Genomic DNA, 18,341 nt, shown 5'->3' with positions numbered 1-18,341 from the left:
AATCAAAGGAAACAAGCTCCTGCCTGATTGAGAACACAAAACAGATGGATAAAATAAGGAAAACTAGGTAATACCATGAAATTAAACAAAGAGAAATACTGAGGAAAAACAATAAAATGTTGGAAAAATAATAAAATCAAATTAAAAGCCCTATAAAATGCCTAACAGAATAGATCATGGAGAGGACTGAATATCTGAGCTTGAGGACGAGGTTGGAGAACTGGAACAATCAAACAAGGCAAAGTTAGAACAGTAAGGAAGGTAACAAGAAATTCCATCTGAAAGGGCATAGAAAAGAAAAAGAATACAGAAATCTAAAGATACAGAAAACAGTTTTAAGAATCATAATAGAAACTTTCGCAGAGTTGAGAAAGGAGATGCATACCAATTCAGATACAAGAGGCATTTACACCAACACCAGAAAAGAATCAGTTGCCTTCCTCTATACAAAAGAGAAACAAGCCGAGAAAGAAATTAGGGAAATGACACCCTTCATAATAGACCCAAATAATATAAAGTACCTCGGAGTGACTTTAACAAAGCAAGTAAAAGATCTGTACAATAAGAACTTCAAGACACTGAGGAAAGAAATTGAAGAAGACCTCAGAAGATGGAAAGATCTCCCATGCTCATGGATTGGCAGGATTAATATAGTAAAAATGGCCATTTTACCAAAAGCGATCTACAGATTCAATGCAATCCCCATCAAAATACCAATCCAATTCTTCAAAGAGTTAGACAGAACAATTTGCAAATTCATCTGGAATAACAAAAAATCCAGGATAGCTAAAGCTATCCTCAACATGAAAGGACTTCAGGGGGAATCACTATCCCTGAACTCAAGCAGTATTACAGAGCAATAGTGATAAAAACTGCATGGTATTGGTACAGAGACAGACAGATAGACCAATGGAATAGAATTGAAGACCCAGAAATGAACCCACACACCTATGGTCACTTGATTTTTGACAAAGGAGCCAAAACCATCCAATGGAAAAAAGATAGCATTTTCAGCAAATGGTGCTGGTTCAACTGGAGGTCAACATGTAGAAGAATGCAGATCGATCCATGCTTATCACCCTGTACAAAGCTTAAGTCCAAGTGGATCAAGGACCTCCACATCAAAGCAGACACACTCAAACTAATAGAAGAAAAACTAGGGAAGCAACTGGAACACATGGGCACTGGAAAAAATTTCCTGAACAAAACACCAATGGCTTATGCTCTAAGATCAAGAATTGACAAATGGGATCTCATAAAACTGCAAAGCTTCTGTAAGGCAAAGGACACTGTGGTTAGGACAAAACGGCAACCAACAGATTGGGAAAAGATCTGACTGCCTGAGGATCCAGCTATACCTCTCTTGGGCATATACCCAAAAGATGCCCCAACATATAAAAAAGACACGTGCTCCACTATGTTCATTGCAGCCTTATTTATAATAGCCAGAAGCTGGAAAGAACCCAGATGCCCTTCAACAGAGGAATGGATACAGAAAATGTGGTACATCTACACAATGGAATATTACTCAGCTATCAAAAACAACGACTTTATGAAATTCGTAGGCAAATAGCTGGAACTGGAAAATATCATCCTGAGTGAGCTAACCCAAACACAGAAAGACATACATGGTATGCACTCACTGATAAGTGGCTATTAGCCCAAATGCTTGAAGTACCCTAAATGCCTAGAACAAATGAAACTCAAGACAGATGATCAAAATGTGAATGGTTCACTCCTTCTTTAAAAGGGGAACAAGAATACCCTTGGCAGGGAATAGAGAGGCAAAGATTAAAACAGAGACTGAAGGAACACCCATTCAGAGCCTGCCCCACATGTGGCCCATGCATATACAGCCATCCAATTAGACAAGATGGATGAAGCAAAGAAGTGCAGACCGACAGGAGCCGGATGTAGATCGCTCCTGAGAGACACAGCCAGAATACAGCAAATACAGAGGCGAATACCAGCAGCAAACCACTGAACTGAGAATAGGACCCCCGTTGAAGGAATCAGAGAAAGAACTGGAAGAGCTTGAAGGGGCTCGAGACCCCATATGTACAACAATGCCAAGCAACCAGAGCTTCCAGGGATTAAGCCACTACCTAAAGACTATACATGGACTGACCCTGGACTCTGACCCCATAGGTAGCAATGAATATCCTAGTAAGAGCACCAGTGGAAGGGGAAGCCCTGGGTCCTGCTAAGACTGAACCCCCAGTGAACTAGACTGTTGGGGGGAGGGGGACAATGGGGGGAGGGTGGGGAGGGGAACACCCATAAGGAAGGGGAGGGGGAGGGGGATGTTTGTCCGGAAACTGGGAAAGGGAATAACACTCGAAATGTATATAAGAAATACTCAAGTTAATAAAAAAAAAAAAAGAACCACATATTGTCAATATAATTAAAATTCAAAAATACAGGATAAAGAAAGTATTCTGAAAGCAGCAAGAGAGAAACACCACAAATAAAGATAGGTCCATCTGCCCTCTCCTGGTGTGTCTGAAGACAATGACAGTGTAGTCACATAAAATCAATAAATCTTTAAAAAAAAAAAAAAAAGATAGGTCCATCAAAATAACAGCAGATTTTTCGGTGAAATTTTAAAAGTCAGGAGGGCCTGAACAGGCGTATTTCAAGTTCTAAAAAACAATTGCCGACCCAGACTACTAGGCCTAGCAAAGCTCCCCATCACAATTCAAGAAAAAAATAAAATCTCCCCATGATAAAAACCAGCTGAAGGAATTTATGACCACCACTCCAGCTCTACAGCAAAATATTTCAAGAAATTCATTAAACAGCAGAGTAAAACAAACCCATGAAGCCGCAGGAAAGGCTAATCTATCCTATCAAATAAAGCACTGCTGAAAAACAACTGGGTCCTTGAAGAAATAGAGAAGTGAATAAAAATAAATTCCTAAAACCAAATAAAAATGAAAACAGGATGTGCCAAGACCTATGGAATACAATGAAAGCATCCTAAGGGAATCTGTGTAGTCTAAGTGCCTACATTAAGAAATCTGAGAACCCTCAAATAAAGAAGTCAAATATTCATTCACCTTAGAACCCTGGAAAAGAAACATCAAATAACAAATCAGTAACTGAAAAGAAATAAGGCAAAAAAAAATGAAATGAGGCAAAATACAAAGAATCAATTAAATAAATACTTGGTTCTTTGAAAACATAATAAAACTGAGAAGCCCTTATCCAAATAACCAGAAAGAAATTACCCCAAATGATAAAGTGAAAAAAGGGAGTCTTTATAGCAATTACCAATGAAATGAGAAAATCATTAGATATTACCTTGAAAACATACATTCCCACAAAGCAGAAATACTAAAAGAAACTCATAAATTCCTAAGCCATCTGACATGAATAATTTAAACAGGTCTGTCTATAACAAACAGTGAATCTGAATGAGTAATTTAAAATTTCCTAACTAAAAGAATTCCAGGCCCAGCTGAAATCACTGGTGAATTTTACCAATCTTCAAAGAAGAACCACCACTAATTCTTCACACACCTTACCATTAAAAAAAAAAGAAAGTAACATCACCCAACTCTATTTAGTAAGTTAGCATTACTCTAATACCAAAAGTAAATAAAGACACAATAACAACAAAAAGAAAATTACAGATTCCCATAATGAAATTACACAGTCAAAAATATCAACAAACTATTTTCAAACTTAATTAAAGAACACATCAAAAATATCACCTGCCATAACCAAGTTGTCTTTATTCCAGAGATGAAGAAATGGTTCAATGTACATAAATCAACTCCCTTTGACTAACTGGTCAGAGAAGTCTCAGAAGTCTGGAAAAATTAGCATAGACTATTGCATTGCTCTTGGCTGACCATCATTAACTAGATGGTAAGACTCTATTGACCCAATACACTTTGGTTTTAGGACATAGAGAAATAAAACTGCAACTTTACTGAAAACTCCCTACCTGCTTGCTATCTTTCACAGTGCCATAAGTGCTATATAAGCTACTGGGGAAGCCATTCCTGGTTCTACCCAGAAGTAAATAGTGACTACTACAATATTGTTCTACAAGGCAAGATGTAAACACCGTAGTGGTAGTAACCAACCACTTTCTGACTGGGTTTAAGGCCTGTTCCATAGGAGGAAGGAGTTCATGCCTGGTAGGAGAGCCTACTAGTGTTGTTTTGCTAAATGGGCATGTTGTCAAACTGCCTTCTAAATATGTATGCCCATGTTTTTTGTCAACTTGACATAAGCTAGTCATTTTGGAAGAGGGAACCTCAATTGAGAAAATGCCCCCACCAGATTGGTCTGTGGGCAAACCTGTGGGGCATTTTCTTGATTGATGTTTGATGTGGGAGAGCCCAGCTCACTGTAAGTAGTATCGCCCCTGACCAGATAGTCCTGAGTTGTGTAAGAAAGAAGGTTAAGCAAGACAGAAAACAATGTTCCTCCATGGTCTCTGCTTCAGTTCCTGGCCTAGGTTCCTGCCTTAAATTTCTGCCCTGAATTCCAAATAGACTACAACTTGCAAGGTAAAATAAACCCTTTCCTTCCCAAGTTTCTTTTGGTCATTGGGTTTGTCATAGCAATGGAAAGCAAACTAAGACAACTTATGTTTATACTCACATCTTAGTGCTACTTTTAACTCTGGCAGAGAAGTTATTTTCTGTAGTGGCAGCAGTTAATTCACGAACTCTTTATTAGTCCAAATGTTGAGACTAAGTGACTACTAAGTACAAAGCCCTATTGAGTACAATCTCTAAGGCTCAGAGGACATCATGAAATAAAGGGCAGAAAGACTCTAAGAGCTGGAAAATGGATTCTCCTGGATATGGCATTGTCCATGCACTTACAAACTCACTCCAGCACTTACCTGCATCAGACCTACCTAAGATCAGTCAGCACCCTAGAAGGGAGCACTAATTGGGCCCAGTAAGCTACAAAAAAAAAAAAAAAAAAACCTCAAAAAGACAGAGAGAGAAAAGCATAAAACTGAGAGGGAACATATCAGGGTGTCTGAGAAGAGTGAGTGAAGGGATTTGGGGTTAGATAGTATTGAGATGTATCATACACATATATGAAATTGTCAAAGAATAAATAAAAGATCCTCAAAAAAGGAAAAGAAATGCCAATCAAAAATAAGTTTAAAAATGTAAAAAGGTATTATAAAAGGATATAAAGAAACAAAATTTAAAAAGTATCTTACTGTTTTAATGTCTGAAAAACCAGGTAAAATATGTTTATACCTAAACATAACAAGAATAGTCTATTTAAATGTAATCCTGAACCTGGTAGAATCCATATTTCCTGTGAGTCAAGCATAATTTTTATGCTTTTTACTTTATATAAGGACATTAGGAACATTTTTAACAAGAAAAAAAACTAAAACTCTCAAGTTTCTGTGTTCTTAGTTAACTTAAAAGTCACTAATAATTTTGGAGGCCAATGCACTGTCAGATAAATTTGCTATATACTTGCCTCTACAAGTTGTGTGAGTTGTAGTAACAGTCACTAGGCAAGGACTTGAAGGCCACTTTTGATTCATTGGGCCTACAGATGTCTGTGACTAGAACCAGACCAAAAGATCTGTGTCCTTTTAGACTTTAACCTTTTAGTTAAATGTGAAAATAACAGACCACAGAAGACAGACAATCACAGAGCACAGGTTTTGAAAGATCTGTGCCTATTCACAGAAAAGGCACATACTTCTTTCTGGAGCCTCTTCCTCATTATTCCTATACTGTAACTCCTCAGGTCCCTGGAGGTGAGAGACTAAACTGCAAGCAGAGCCAGGTCTCCATTTTTTTTGGGGGGGGAGGGGGGCAATTAGGTTCTCTTCATTTATCCCTCTCTCTTGAATTACTGTTTGATTAAGCAACAACAAAAATCAAATGCTTTACTGCTGCATGATTAACTGAATAAATTAGACAATATTCTTAAAACCAAGCTTTCACTTAAATTTATACTTTAGTTTAATGATGTTTAATAAAAGAGCTAAGAAATGTTATGAATGTTGCTCCTGCCTCAGCTTTACTGACATCGTGACTGATGGTTCTTTGTTTAGAGGGAAAAGCTGTAGAGGGTGTTTACCATCATTTCCTTTGGCTTTCACCCATTTGATGCCAGTAGGACCACTTCCAGTTGTGACAACCAAAAGTATCTCCTTTCATTGTCAATTGTCTCCTAAGAGTGAAAGTGTTGGATATGAAACTCACTCCACAGTGATAACCACTTAAAAACATACATTCTTAAAAACAACAATATTGTCTCCATGGGAACAAAAAATAGATCTGAGAGTAGGATACAAGGGAAATCTTAGTTATTATAATAGATAGCCCTCCAAAGTCCTATCCTACCAGACAACATATATAATTTATCCATAATATGATATTATAATGTCTTGTTGGAGAAGACCCACCAGGAAAAAAATTAGTCAAAAATGCTTCTTAGGAAGAAATAATGAGAAAAAGTCAGCAAGTTTAGCCAAAACAAGTGAGCCTCAGCTTTAATGACAGACCCTTTCTCAAAAAAAAAAAAAAAGGAAATCAAGAAGGACAATCTATCTCTCTATCTCTCTCCCTGCCCCATCCTTCCCTCCCTCTGGGCTGCCTCCCTGCCCCCCAACCCCGCACCCCCCCATTCCTCCCACCCACCCCCAATCCCCCGGGTCTCTGACCCACTCTCTCTTTCCTCTCTGATCAGTTTCAAACCCAGGACAAGTGGCTGAGGTGCCTATTTAACATAACAAAGTGGACCTGCCCTCCAGGTTCTCCCAGCATCCTGCAGTCCTTACCAGCTAGCATACCCTGTCCCCTAGCCAAATTTCCAGCCCAGGGGCTTGGCTACCCTTCCCTCAATTGCTCTTTCCTATATAATCTAGACGTTTTGGTCACCTGCCTTTTATACCTTTGGACTCCTCACTGCTGCACCTGGTCCCCTCTCTCCCCTCTCTCTTCCGCTCTCCCCACAAGGCCCAGCTCAGACTGGCATGCCCACTCTGGACATGCTTTCCCACATATCTTTAATAAATTCTCCCCTCCACCATGCCTAGGAGCAATCATGTCCTTTCCTTGCCTTTCCCTTTTATTTCTTATTTTCATTCATTCTCCCCCTCTGCCTTCCTTCCCTATCCCCCATCTCTCTGTAGATGAAAAGTTGAAACAAGAAAGAGAAATCACATATCAAAAAAGAAAATATTAATATATATCAGATTTCAAATGATTTTCAAAAGGTAATTAAGTTAGCCACAGACTAGGAGTAAGTACGAGCCACACGTACAGAAGACAGACTCATATCAATACGGAGGGCTGAAGATGGAGCTCGTTAGTAGAGTACTCACCCAAGGTGTACAGGTCCCATGCTTAATCGAGAGTAATTCACATTGTAGTTCATCAGAATTTCTGTCCATAAGTCATTTTTAACAAATAAATTTTAGTAAATTTACTATGTAGTTTATACAAAATCTGTCTCTGTCATTCAAATAGGCCACAAATTCCAAAATCTAGAATCTAAAATCTAGAAAAGCTGACATGTAGGATAAATGACTATATCCAGGAATAAAGCTCACCTTCTTAGGATCAAGATTCCCAAAAACTGAATTAGCATGAGGACAAACTTCCGAAAGTGAACACCCAATCTTCATAATATCCTTATTTCTACTGACATTCTAAGAAGAAATCAGAAAACGTATGAGATTCAATAATTTATTTTCTGAGAGTATCATATAAAATTGAGGGTTCTAGGTCTAATATTTAAGGAACTTTAGAGCACTGGTAATTAGATCACATTCTTGTGCTACCATTTTCTTCATAGTTCAAATGAGTTCTTATAAGAAATGACACTAGGCTTAGATAGAATTCAAATAAAGTGCCAAATATTATTAACTCATAATAAGCAGGTTTCTTAAAAAATAACTGGGTAATTATCGTAACCAAAAATAAACAAATGCTCAAAGAAAGACTAAGACATTTTTAGAAGAAATGGAACCAACCTATGCTCTTTGGCCATCTTCTGCTCCACTAGCCAGACATGAAGAATTCAAACAGCAAAAATAAATATAACAGCAACCAATTACAACCTGTGGCATATCCACTAGTCACACTGTAGTTACATAAATAAATGAATAATTAAGTGGCAGAAAAGAAATGACCCTCACGGGGTTGGGGATTTAGCTCAGTGGTAGAGCGCTTGCCTAGGAAGCGCAAGGCCCTGGGTTCGGTCCCCAGCTCCGGAAAAAAAGAACCAAAAAAAAAAAAAAAAAAAAAAAGAAATGACCCTCACAGAAAAACAATGAATAGAAGCAGCAGGAATAAAGAAATATGAAAGGCCAACATTAGGCCAGTACAATACCAAGAAAACATAAAAATTTAGAGTAAAAAGTTAGGAAAAACAAGACTAGTCAATTCCATGTGTCTTTCTCTAAAACATTTATTAATTACAAAGGAAAATATTAATTATATTTTTAAGAAATGAACATCTCAACCAAGTAGATTTAAGTTAACATATCTAATAAAACATGATGACATTAGGAAGCCCAATTCAATGCACACAATAGACACAACATCATCTATGGGCATTTTAGCTAATTTATGAGAAATCATCAAACAAACCCATATTAACAGATACTTTATAAAAACTGGGACGCATCCAAAATATTCAAAGTCAAGAAATTTGATAAAGTAGCAAAGGTTAGAAGTCTCTTAAAAATACAATGGGTAAATCTTAGAATGGATCATGGAACATGAAAAACAACTGGTAAAATTTGAAATAATGTCTAGATAAAGTTCAAATGATAATACTGTACCAATATTAATTTTCTGACTTTTGTCCCACTGTGCTATGGTTAATATAAGAAGTTACCATTAATGGAAACTGGGTGAGAAGTACACAAAAAGCCTTTGAACTGATTCTAAATTTTACTGTGAATAAATTTCTTCAAATTAGAAGAAATTAAATATAAGCTGGGAGTGGAACTGCACACCTACAACCCCAGCACTTGGGAGTAGGAATGCAGGAGGACCTTAAGTGTGAGGCCAGCTGGACTGTAGTGCCTCAAAGACACCTATAAAATCAAATATATACACACATACATCAAGCTTTACAGAAACACAAGAATAAAATATTCAATGAGGCTATAATGTCTGGTGATAGAAAACCTCTCAAAGAGCAGTTCCAAGAGACTGTGATGAATGCCAATGTCACCGTACAAAAAAACAAGAACGAGGAGTTGTAGTAATAGCAAAGTTGGTAGAATGCATGAGGCCCTGGGTTCAATCCCCAGCACAAAAAGAGAAGAAGGGGAGGAGAGGGACAGGGAAAGAGAGGGGGAGGATATGGAGGGAGGGAAGGAAGGAAAGAAAGGAAGAAAAGAACAGAGAAAGTAAAGAGATGAAGGCAAAGTACTTTCGTTGCCATTCGTCTGGCTAAGAATGCTGACAATCCTGAAGTACTCTCTTGACAGAAATCATAGATCTTCACCCTAGTTTGCCTATATATTCCCAAATCTCTACTTATGTGTCTCTGCACTCATCTCAACATAATCTCAAAAAGAGCTTATGTTTTGCATCTTGGGATAGGCATTAGATGGATAAGAATAGCAACAGTAGTTTTAATCTTTTTTAATTCATTCATCTAAGAAATATTTTCTAACTTTTTGCAGTGTGTATTGCTGTGAGTTTGAGACCTGCCTGATCTACAGAGTGAGGTTCAGGATAGTCAGAGCTATACAAAGAAAAATAAATAAAATAAAAGAACAAAATAAAAAATAAATAACAATATAAAAAGAGAAATACAAAATGTCTTGTTCATATTTATACCAACATCATGAGTGCACCTTCTTCTAGCATTGCAAATGGAACCCTTTTCCATTTGGCAAGTACTTTACAACTAAACCACATCCCCAGTCTTTGTTTATTGAACAGGGTCTAAGTTTTCAAGCCAGCTGCAAACTCAAGGTCCTCTTGCTTCAGCCCCCAGGAGCTGGAATTACCATGCCTAGTTTGCTGATAAGATTTTGAAACAATATTTTGGATATACTACATAAGTAAAAATATGTATTAAAATTAATTTTACCTGTTCCTTTTACTTGCACCAATGTAGCTGCTAAAACTAGTTTTTAATTACTCATAGGATTCACACTGTATTTCTACAATAATAGCACTAATCTAGGAAGTATTAAGTTAGTACATACATAGTTTCTACATGATCTTAAATGTATAATCTGTCATTCAGTGTGGGTTACCACTAAGTGGTACATGTGCTAGTCCTTACAATACAGAACCACACAGATCCACAACATGTGAGCACCATTTAAAAATTATATGTACCACTGGAGAAACAGATCAGCTGTTAAGTGCTCTGGTTGTTCTTCCAAAGGAATGATCCAATATCCTCTTCTGACCTCCATGGACACCAGGTACATAAGTTGTACACGGGTCATAAACACAGCAAAAACATGCATATAATTTTTAAAAACAAAGTTTGTGCCTAAGTATACAATTTATCACAAATTCTGCCCATTTTTCTGTAGTTTTTTAAGAACTCTTAATCATATTCTTATATAGCTGTTTATAACTTCTAATTTACACTGTCCACTTAACCTCATCATAAAGGAGTTCCCAAGCCATGGAAAGTGAAGTTAAATGTGATTTCCTCCCCTGTCCCCATCATGTATAGCGTGCAGAATCAAAAATTCATCAGTAGAGTACATTAGAAATTCACTTCTCAACATTTGAAACCTAAGAACTTTGGTGCTTAATATTGTTTTGTTTTGTTTTGTCGAGAAAACATATAGACATGGCTGTCCTTGGAGATCTACCTGCCTCTGCCTCCCAAGTGCTGGGATAAAAGCGGTGCGACCACCACACCATGCTTAACTTTGTATTTAAAACTAAATATACTTTCCTGATTTGCAGTCAATCATTGAAATAAGACACACTTTATTAGTTCTACAAATTTTATACTTATATCAATACTTATCTCACCATAAAGCACAGGTCATTTGAAAAAGAGACTGGGTTTTCTGTCGTCTTCATCTCCCAGTGGCTATAGTAGAATACTTTTCTCTCCCTAGCTTTACTCCCTTTATAGTCTACCACTATCTGACAAGCTAGAAACGTTCAAGAAACTTCTTTGAAATGGTCTAAGTGTATTCGAAATGATCCAATGTTTAACATATCACCTGGGCTTCCTCACAACATAACTTCTCACAAAACAATGCTGTCCTAAACCCCAGCATGGAAGAGGGAAGTGGGCACCCCTAGCGAAGAAGCTACTCAAAATTGATAGCTTCTGGGAAAGAAAAAAAAATCAGTGTTTCTTATTGGAGTGATACTGGATACATCGATCACGTTGTGGAGCAGGCCTCAGGTTCAGGACTAGTCAGTCAACACAAACTGAACACTATGGGTTTTCAATTTGTTTTAAAGAAAGACAAAGAAAGTGAAATTGTGTGGGTAGGGAGGTAAGTAAGGATCTAGGGGTTGGGAGTGGGAATAATAAAATCAGAATATACTATGAAATTCTAAAAGAACAAAAAATTAAAAATACAACAGAAATATGCTAAAATGTTATTTTATAAAGGTATGAATTGTATATTTAACTATAATTAATAAGTTAAATATAATTAATATTATTTTTTAATTAGATTGCCCCAAACCTCCATCAACAGAACTATTTACTTTTATACCAAGAAAATTGGGAAAACACAAAATTTCTGCGTGTGACTTACAGGGAGGCCAACTTGGAAAGGTGCTACTGTTCTGAGATGTCTATAATTCCTCCAAAATGCTAAACTTGTCCATGACAGGATCAAAACAAAACTTTATTTTGAGGGGGAGAGGGGCATGGGGTGGTTATGTCCCCAATACTTTGAATAAAATCCTCAAAGGACTAATAAAAACAAGAAAAATATTGTCAATGTGTTAAGGGCACAAAAAGAGAAACACACACACACCGGTGTGCTACAATTTGGTTTTGTTTTTTGGATTAAGGGATTTTGAGTAATTTTAAAAAGTTTAGTCTGAACCCCCAGTGAACTAGACTATGGGGGGAGGGCGGCAATGGGGGGAGGGTTGGGAGGGGAACACCCATAAGGAAGGGGAGGGGGGAGGGGGATGTTTGCCCGGAAACCGGGAAAGGGAATAACACTTGAAATGTATATAAGAAATACTCAATAAAAAAAAAAAAAAAAAAAGTTTAGTCTAAGTTTTGCGGAAACAATCTTACAAAAGACCCCTGGGTGGAGCTGCAGCTTTACAGACACAACGGCTGCTGCTTCCTGTCCCACTGAACACGACTCTCAAGTTCCAATCCTGATTATGTTCTTCTTTAATTCAGCTATATTGTAAGCATTTTTTTCAACATAGAAAAACTGCAAGTTGTCTTTTAATTATGTCTTGTGCTACATGATTTAATCAGGATTAAGTACTGAGAATGAAAACAAAAAACACATTTATTCTTAGATTTTTATTTTTGCTGGAAAAGAGTTCAGTTGGGTAAGAGGAAGGTAGAAGAGAGAAAACAACCGATATTATGTTTACCTGGGCCCAAAACGTTACTGCATCTTCTACATGACTTCCAACAACATCTTCAACTAAAACAAAGTCATAAGGCAAAACAAATTAGAAGTTAATCGGTATCAATTAGCTCTTATACCCCCGAATAATATTTAATGCTAGTACCTTTATTGTAATGTGTATCTTCATCCATTTGGACAAGTCCTGGAAAACTAACAATTCAATACCTTGAATTAGATTTTCATATCTATTAACAATGAAAAAAATCTAAACCACATATATTGAAAGCATTTGCCCTAAGGTGATTATCACAACTCAAACTCTATACTAAAAACTGCCTGTTTGCTAATGACTGTTTCTGGTGTTTGTTCTGAAAATATTAGTTTCCAATGGTAAAATATATCATCTCGATCCCTATCATTATCTTTAGCCAAACCTTTACAGATTTACAAGATAATTCAAATAGATTATTTCGATCACTTATATAAATCAGTATTTTGAAACAATATGCATATTCTGTGTGTGTGTGTGTCTGTCTGTCTGTGTTGTGCCTGAATGTGCATCTGTGGACATGCAGTGCATGCTGAGGCCAGAAGAGGGCCTAAAGTGGGCTCGGATGGACTGGGACTAAAGTTAAACCAGATGTACTGCCATGTTGATACTTCTAGAGAACCAAGCTGCCCAAATCCCAAATCCCAACATGGAGTAAGGGAATTGAACCTAGTCCTCTAGAAAAGCAACAATGTTCTTAACTGCTGAGCCATCTCGCTAGACCCATATTCAAAAAAATTTTTTAAAAGCCCTCTTAAACAAGAGGAAGAATTCCACAATTTAAAAAAAAAAAAGGGAAGAAAGAAATAGAACACATGCCTGAGAGTAACTATTGCATTTTTTAAAATGCCCTAAAATTAAAAACTGAAATATATCAAATTTCCTATTACTTCAAAACTCATGTTCATTACATAAAAATATTTCAAAAGAAGTGTCTACTACTTTACAATTTGATTCTCAAAAATACAGGAATCACTTTTCACTCATGAATCTTAAAATGATAAAATTTGTAATTTACTTCACTGTTCAATTCCAACTGATTTTATTCTCAAATAGGCACAATCTCCACTGTCCAAAGCTGCGGGGTGGGGTGGGAATAGGGGTTAGAGCATTGGTTTCTCCTACACTTTCCAATAAAAAGGGGAAAAAATCATTTTTCACAAAACTGCCTTTAAAACGTAGGGTACAAGTCATGTTTTGAAATGCATTTTTTGAGAGTATTTAAATTATCCAAGAACATCCTCATCAAAGTTTCAAATGCTCTCAACTATAAAAGAGAAATTAACTCATCACAGAAAATAGCGGAGCTTATTTATAGGACTCTAAAACTGCCGATTTTTGTCTAGCTTAATTTTCTTCAAATAGTGTCACTGAAGCATCTTCAAATCAGGGATCCTTTAAAAAGCAGTTTTGAAAATCAGCTGTATGAGAAGCTGTTACAAAAAAATTGGAATCTTTTAGAGAGAATATTTCTCTGGAAAACACTCCCCCCGCCTTTTTTTGGTTTTTCGAGACAAGGTTTCTCTGTAGCTGTCCTGGAACTCATTCTAGAGACCAGGCTGGCCTCGAACTCAGAGATCTGCCTGCCTCTGCCTCCCAAGTGCTGAGATTAAAGCGTGTTACCACTGCCATGTGCTTGGTAAAAATTAAAAGTTTACTTTGGAAATCCCGCCACTTGTTTTTAAGAAACTTGTTTTTCTAGACGTATTTTAAATCGTTTTTAAAAGGCTTGCCGAGGAACTGTAATGGCTTTAAGCAGAGGCGGATGGCTGAATGGTGAGTTTAAATCTCGCCTGGAAATGGAACTACGGAAAGTGAAGGAAGCCTCTCCACACTGGCTTTCTGGTAGATTTGGAAGGCTAAACCACAGAATTCACCAGAAGGGGAAGAAATACGTCCACACAGTGGGTCCAAGGGCACCTCAAAGAGAAGCTGCAGTGACTTCGAGCTCGCTGAGGCAGGCAGCCCGAGGGCGGCGGGAGGCCGGAAATAGGCCTCACCCCAGACCTTGAGCCCTAAAACGCCAACAGCGTGGACACAAACGCCCTGGAAGCAGCCCCTGTCGCCCTCACCAGCAAGACTACCACTAACCTCACACTTTCTGCCACAGCCGTACCAGCAAAGAGCCGCTGGCCCCACATGCCAGCGCTCCACCCACAGCCCACCAGCTCTCAGGCCAGCCCTCGGCGCGCTTACCGCCTGAGCTTCTGCGCCTCGGGATACACACTGCGCTTGCGCACAAGATGCTGTCGTGCCATAGCGGATGGAGCGCAGCGGTGGTCACGTGGGTAGCCTGCCTCAAGGCCTCGAGCGCTGCTAGGCCGCACACAGTCCACACACGCTCCGAAAGTAGCCGCGTGGCCCTGTGTGCTGTGAATTTATAGGCCAGGCGCCCCCACACCTGTAGACCAATGGCTGCTTCCCTTCCCCAGGCGCCAGTGACGTAAGACCGTGACGTGAAGTTGCGTGGGTCTTCCTAAATTGGACACGGGATTTAAGCTAAAAAAAAAAAAAAAAAAAAAAAGCCAAAATGGGGGGCAAACTGGATATTCTTTTCCCAAAGGGAAGAATAGCGTAATAAGTGACAATGTCATTTTGTAGATCAATAGCTTTACACACATCCACATCAAACATTAAAGGGGACAGCAGGAATTGGTGGGTACCGGGATGGGATAGGTTTATAGGAAAACATTGCACAGCTGAAAACCATCTCTGTCTAGGTCTTTTGTTTTGCAAAGGAAAGAATTAAACCCAAGGCCTCTCGCAAGGTCACTACCAAGGAGCTCTCCAATTAATTTCTAAAGCTTGAAGTATAATTTGCATAGACTACAAATATTAAATGTAAACTATTTTAATATTATTACACACTGTTGAAGTCATCCCCATAATAAAACGTTACCGTCGACCTCAAAAGTTTCCTCAATGCGGTTTACAATAACTGGCCCTCCTATGTACCTTTCTGTTTCTTGTTACTGAATGTTCATTTTTTTTTTCCTAAAAATGTTAAAGACCATTTTATCTGCCTTCTTTCAAATGGCATGGGTATTCTAAGATAATTCCATCTGTTTTCTTCTATATATCAACAGCTTGTAACTTTCCATGTACTAGTCCATTGTCGACACATAACAGTTTTTCTACATTTCTGTGTATAGGGATTGTTTGGGCTCTAGACTTCTTTCAAATAAAGCTGTTATGGTCTGCAAGTCTTTGTGTGGACATATTCTTTCATTTCTTTTGGGTTAATGTTTCCTAGTGGATGGCTAAATCATAGAAGAATGTACAGGAAATTGCCAGACTACTTAACAAGAAGCTACTGCAATTTTTATTACTGCTATTGAAGTTTGCATATTCTAGCATAGGGCTGAAGAAATGCCTCAATAGTTAAGAGCATTGTCTGGTCTTTCAGAGGCCCTGGGTTTTGTTCCCAGAACCCACCCACTTGGCAGCTCACAAAGATCTAACTCCAGTTCCAGAGAACTCAACACCTTTTCTGGCCTCCTTGGGCACACATGTGTTGCACAGACATAAATGCAGGCAAAACACCCATACATATATTAAATAAAAGTAAATCTTAAAAAAAATTTAAAAAAATAAAAAGTAATAATTCTAGTTGCTCCATACCTTCACCATCACTTAATATGATCACCGCGTTTAATTTTAAATATTTTTATATAGTGGGGGACTTCCTTGAGGTTGTTTGCATTTATTTATCTATTAAATAAAAACACTGGGTATCTTTTTGTTGTATGTTTGTTTCCCATACGTCTTCATATATCTTCTTAGGTACTTAAGTAAAGTATCTCTATTCAAACATTTTTAGATTTTTTTTTTTTTTTTTTTTTTTTGGAGCTGGGGACCGAACCCAGGGCCTTGCGCTTCCTAGGCAAGCGCTCTACCACTGAGCTAAATCCCCAACCCCTAGATTTTTTTTTAAACTGGATTTTTTGTATGTTTTTGAGACAGGGTTTCATTACGTAGCTTAGACCAGCCTTGAATTTGCTATATAGATCTGGTTGGACTTAAAATCATATCTGCCTACCCCTACTTCCCAGAGTACTGGGAGTAAAGGCATGTGCCCCCCACACCTTTGTCAAAGACAGGGTCTTGTGTGCTGCAGCCTGCCTCCCACTCACTGTGTAACCACAGAGGACCTTGGCCTTCTGACCCTCCAGTCTTCACCCCCCACTGCTGAGATAGCAGGTGTTCCTCAGTGTGGCCATCTTTCGATTGACTAAAGTATTTATTCACTTTACATCCTGTCCAGTCATCTGTGGTCCCCTCCCTCAAATTCTGCTCCATCCTGCCACTCCTACACATCCTATAGCTGGGACAAACGATGAGTCTAAGGTTTTGTGGTTGGGTTGGTGTCCTGAAACCTCCATTGAAAGTCTTGGTTATAGGACATAGCTGGTTCAGGCTCTATATCCCCCGTTGCTAGGATTTTCTTATCATTTGCTTTCGATGATTTTTTAATACTGTGATGTACCTCCTTTTACAAAGGTTATGACTATTTTTCTTTTATCCTCTAGCAAAAGTATTTCAAAGAGAGAAAGCTCAGGGGCTGGAAGTGTAACCCAGTTAGTGTGGCCCATCACACACACACACACACACACACACACACACACACACACACAAAGTACCTATTTTTTTTTACAATGCTTTTTTGGGGGAAGGGAAGTGGGCAGAGATGTAAGACCCTCTTACATGCCATTGCGCACATGTCAAAGTGAGAGGACAACTTTTGGAATTTGGGTCTCACCAAAAGCAGGTAGGTTTCAGGAATTAAAGTCAAGTCATCAGGCTTGGCAGCACACAGTCTTATTCACTAAACCATCTCACTGGCCCATTAAGTCATTTTGATGAAGTCTAAGTTATTGATTTTGCCTTGTAGATCCTGCATTTGCATTGTTTTTAACAAATCCCTAGCTCACTAGTTTACAAATGTTTCTTTCCATCCTTTTCTCAGGCTGCTGGGAAGATGGCAGACACTCATACAGAGCGTGCTTATCAAAATCAGCCTACAATCTCTCAAAACAAGAAGCACGTTTTGCTGGGAGAAACTGGCAAGGAAAAACTCCCTCGGTACCACAAAAACATCGGGCTAGGCTTCAAGACTACCAAGGAGGCCAGCGAGGGCACCTACATAGACAAGAAATGCCCCTTCCCTGGTAATGTCTCCATTCAAGGTCGGATGCTGTTTGTTGTCGTGAAGAAGATGAAGCTACAGAGGACTGTTGCCATCCGCCAGGACTGTCTCCATTACATCCGAAAGTACAACCGATTTGAGAAGCAGCCCAAGAACACGCCTGTGCGCCTGTCCCCCTGTTTCAGGGTTGTCCAGATCAACGACATTGTCACTGTTGGAGAGTGCAGGCCTCTGAGCAAGACTGTTTTTTATTCAATGTGCAAGGTCACCACGGCTGCTGGCACCAGGAAGCAGTTTCAAAAGTTCTAAGAGGCCTCTAGCTAATGCCCTGAACAAATAAAGTTATTTTCCAACTAAAAAAAAATGTTTCTTTCCTGTATTTTCTTTCTAACAGTATACATAATGTTACATATTACATATATATGCTATGCAGACCTATAATAGATGTGCAGTTAATTTTTATAAGATGTGAAATGTGACGCTAACATTTATATATGTGTGTCTCATATTTCCATCAGCATTTCTTGAATTCACTGTCATTTCTGTACTGAATTGTCTTTGCAACATTGCCAAGGATGGATAGGCCACATGTGTAGAAATCTATTTCTCAATTATTTGTTTTGTGATGTTGAACTCTG

The 18,341-nt window shown here is 38.3% G+C and overlaps 2 protein-coding genes across 3 annotated transcripts in view; one reads left to right on the top strand and one right to left on the bottom strand.

Moving 5' to 3' along the window:
• The window catches only part of Stk31 (serine threonine kinase 31), a 95,616-nt gene extending 80,625 nt beyond the window's left edge, over positions 1-14,991 (bottom strand). Inside the window, exons 1-4 of one of the 2 annotated variants that reach the window (XM_039108132.2) lie at positions 14,754-14,991; positions 12,672-12,718; positions 12,531-12,583; positions 7,559-7,657 (exon numbers count right to left, since the gene is read on the bottom strand). In XM_039108132.2, the coding sequence (XP_038964060.1) occupies positions 7,559-7,657; positions 12,531-12,583; positions 12,672-12,718; positions 14,754-14,815 (261 nt within the window). In that variant the 5' untranslated portion in view covers positions 14,816-14,991. Of the gene's footprint in view, positions 1-7,558; positions 7,658-12,530; positions 12,584-12,671; positions 12,719-14,648; positions 14,721-14,753 lie in introns of those variants that run through there. The other variant, NM_001191971.1, reaches the window with a different exon arrangement.
• Positions 14,992-17,535: 2,544 nt separating this feature from the next.
• Positions 17,536-18,012, top strand: Rps11l1 (ribosomal protein S11 like 1). The gene has a single exon (XM_575471.6). It carries the CDS (start codon positions 17,536-17,538, stop codon positions 18,010-18,012), a length of 477 nt encoding a protein of 158 aa, XP_575471.1.
• The last annotated feature ends 329 nt before the right edge of the window (positions 18,013-18,341 follow it).

The sequence above is a fragment of the Rattus norvegicus genome, chromosome 4 (genome assembly GCF_036323735.1).
Source record: "Rattus norvegicus strain BN/NHsdMcwi chromosome 4, GRCr8, whole genome shotgun sequence".
Lineage (NCBI taxonomy): Eukaryota > Metazoa > Chordata > Mammalia > Rodentia > Muridae > Rattus > Rattus norvegicus.
Note: the sequence above shows the minus strand (reverse complement) of the source record. Positions and strands in the feature narration are given on the sequence as shown.

What these genes read in the sequence shown, in the direction of transcription:
- Rps11l1 (XM_575471.6), top strand. Translation starts at nt 17,536, where the DNA reads ATGGCAGACACTCATACAGAGCGTGCTTATCAAAATCAGCCTACAATC.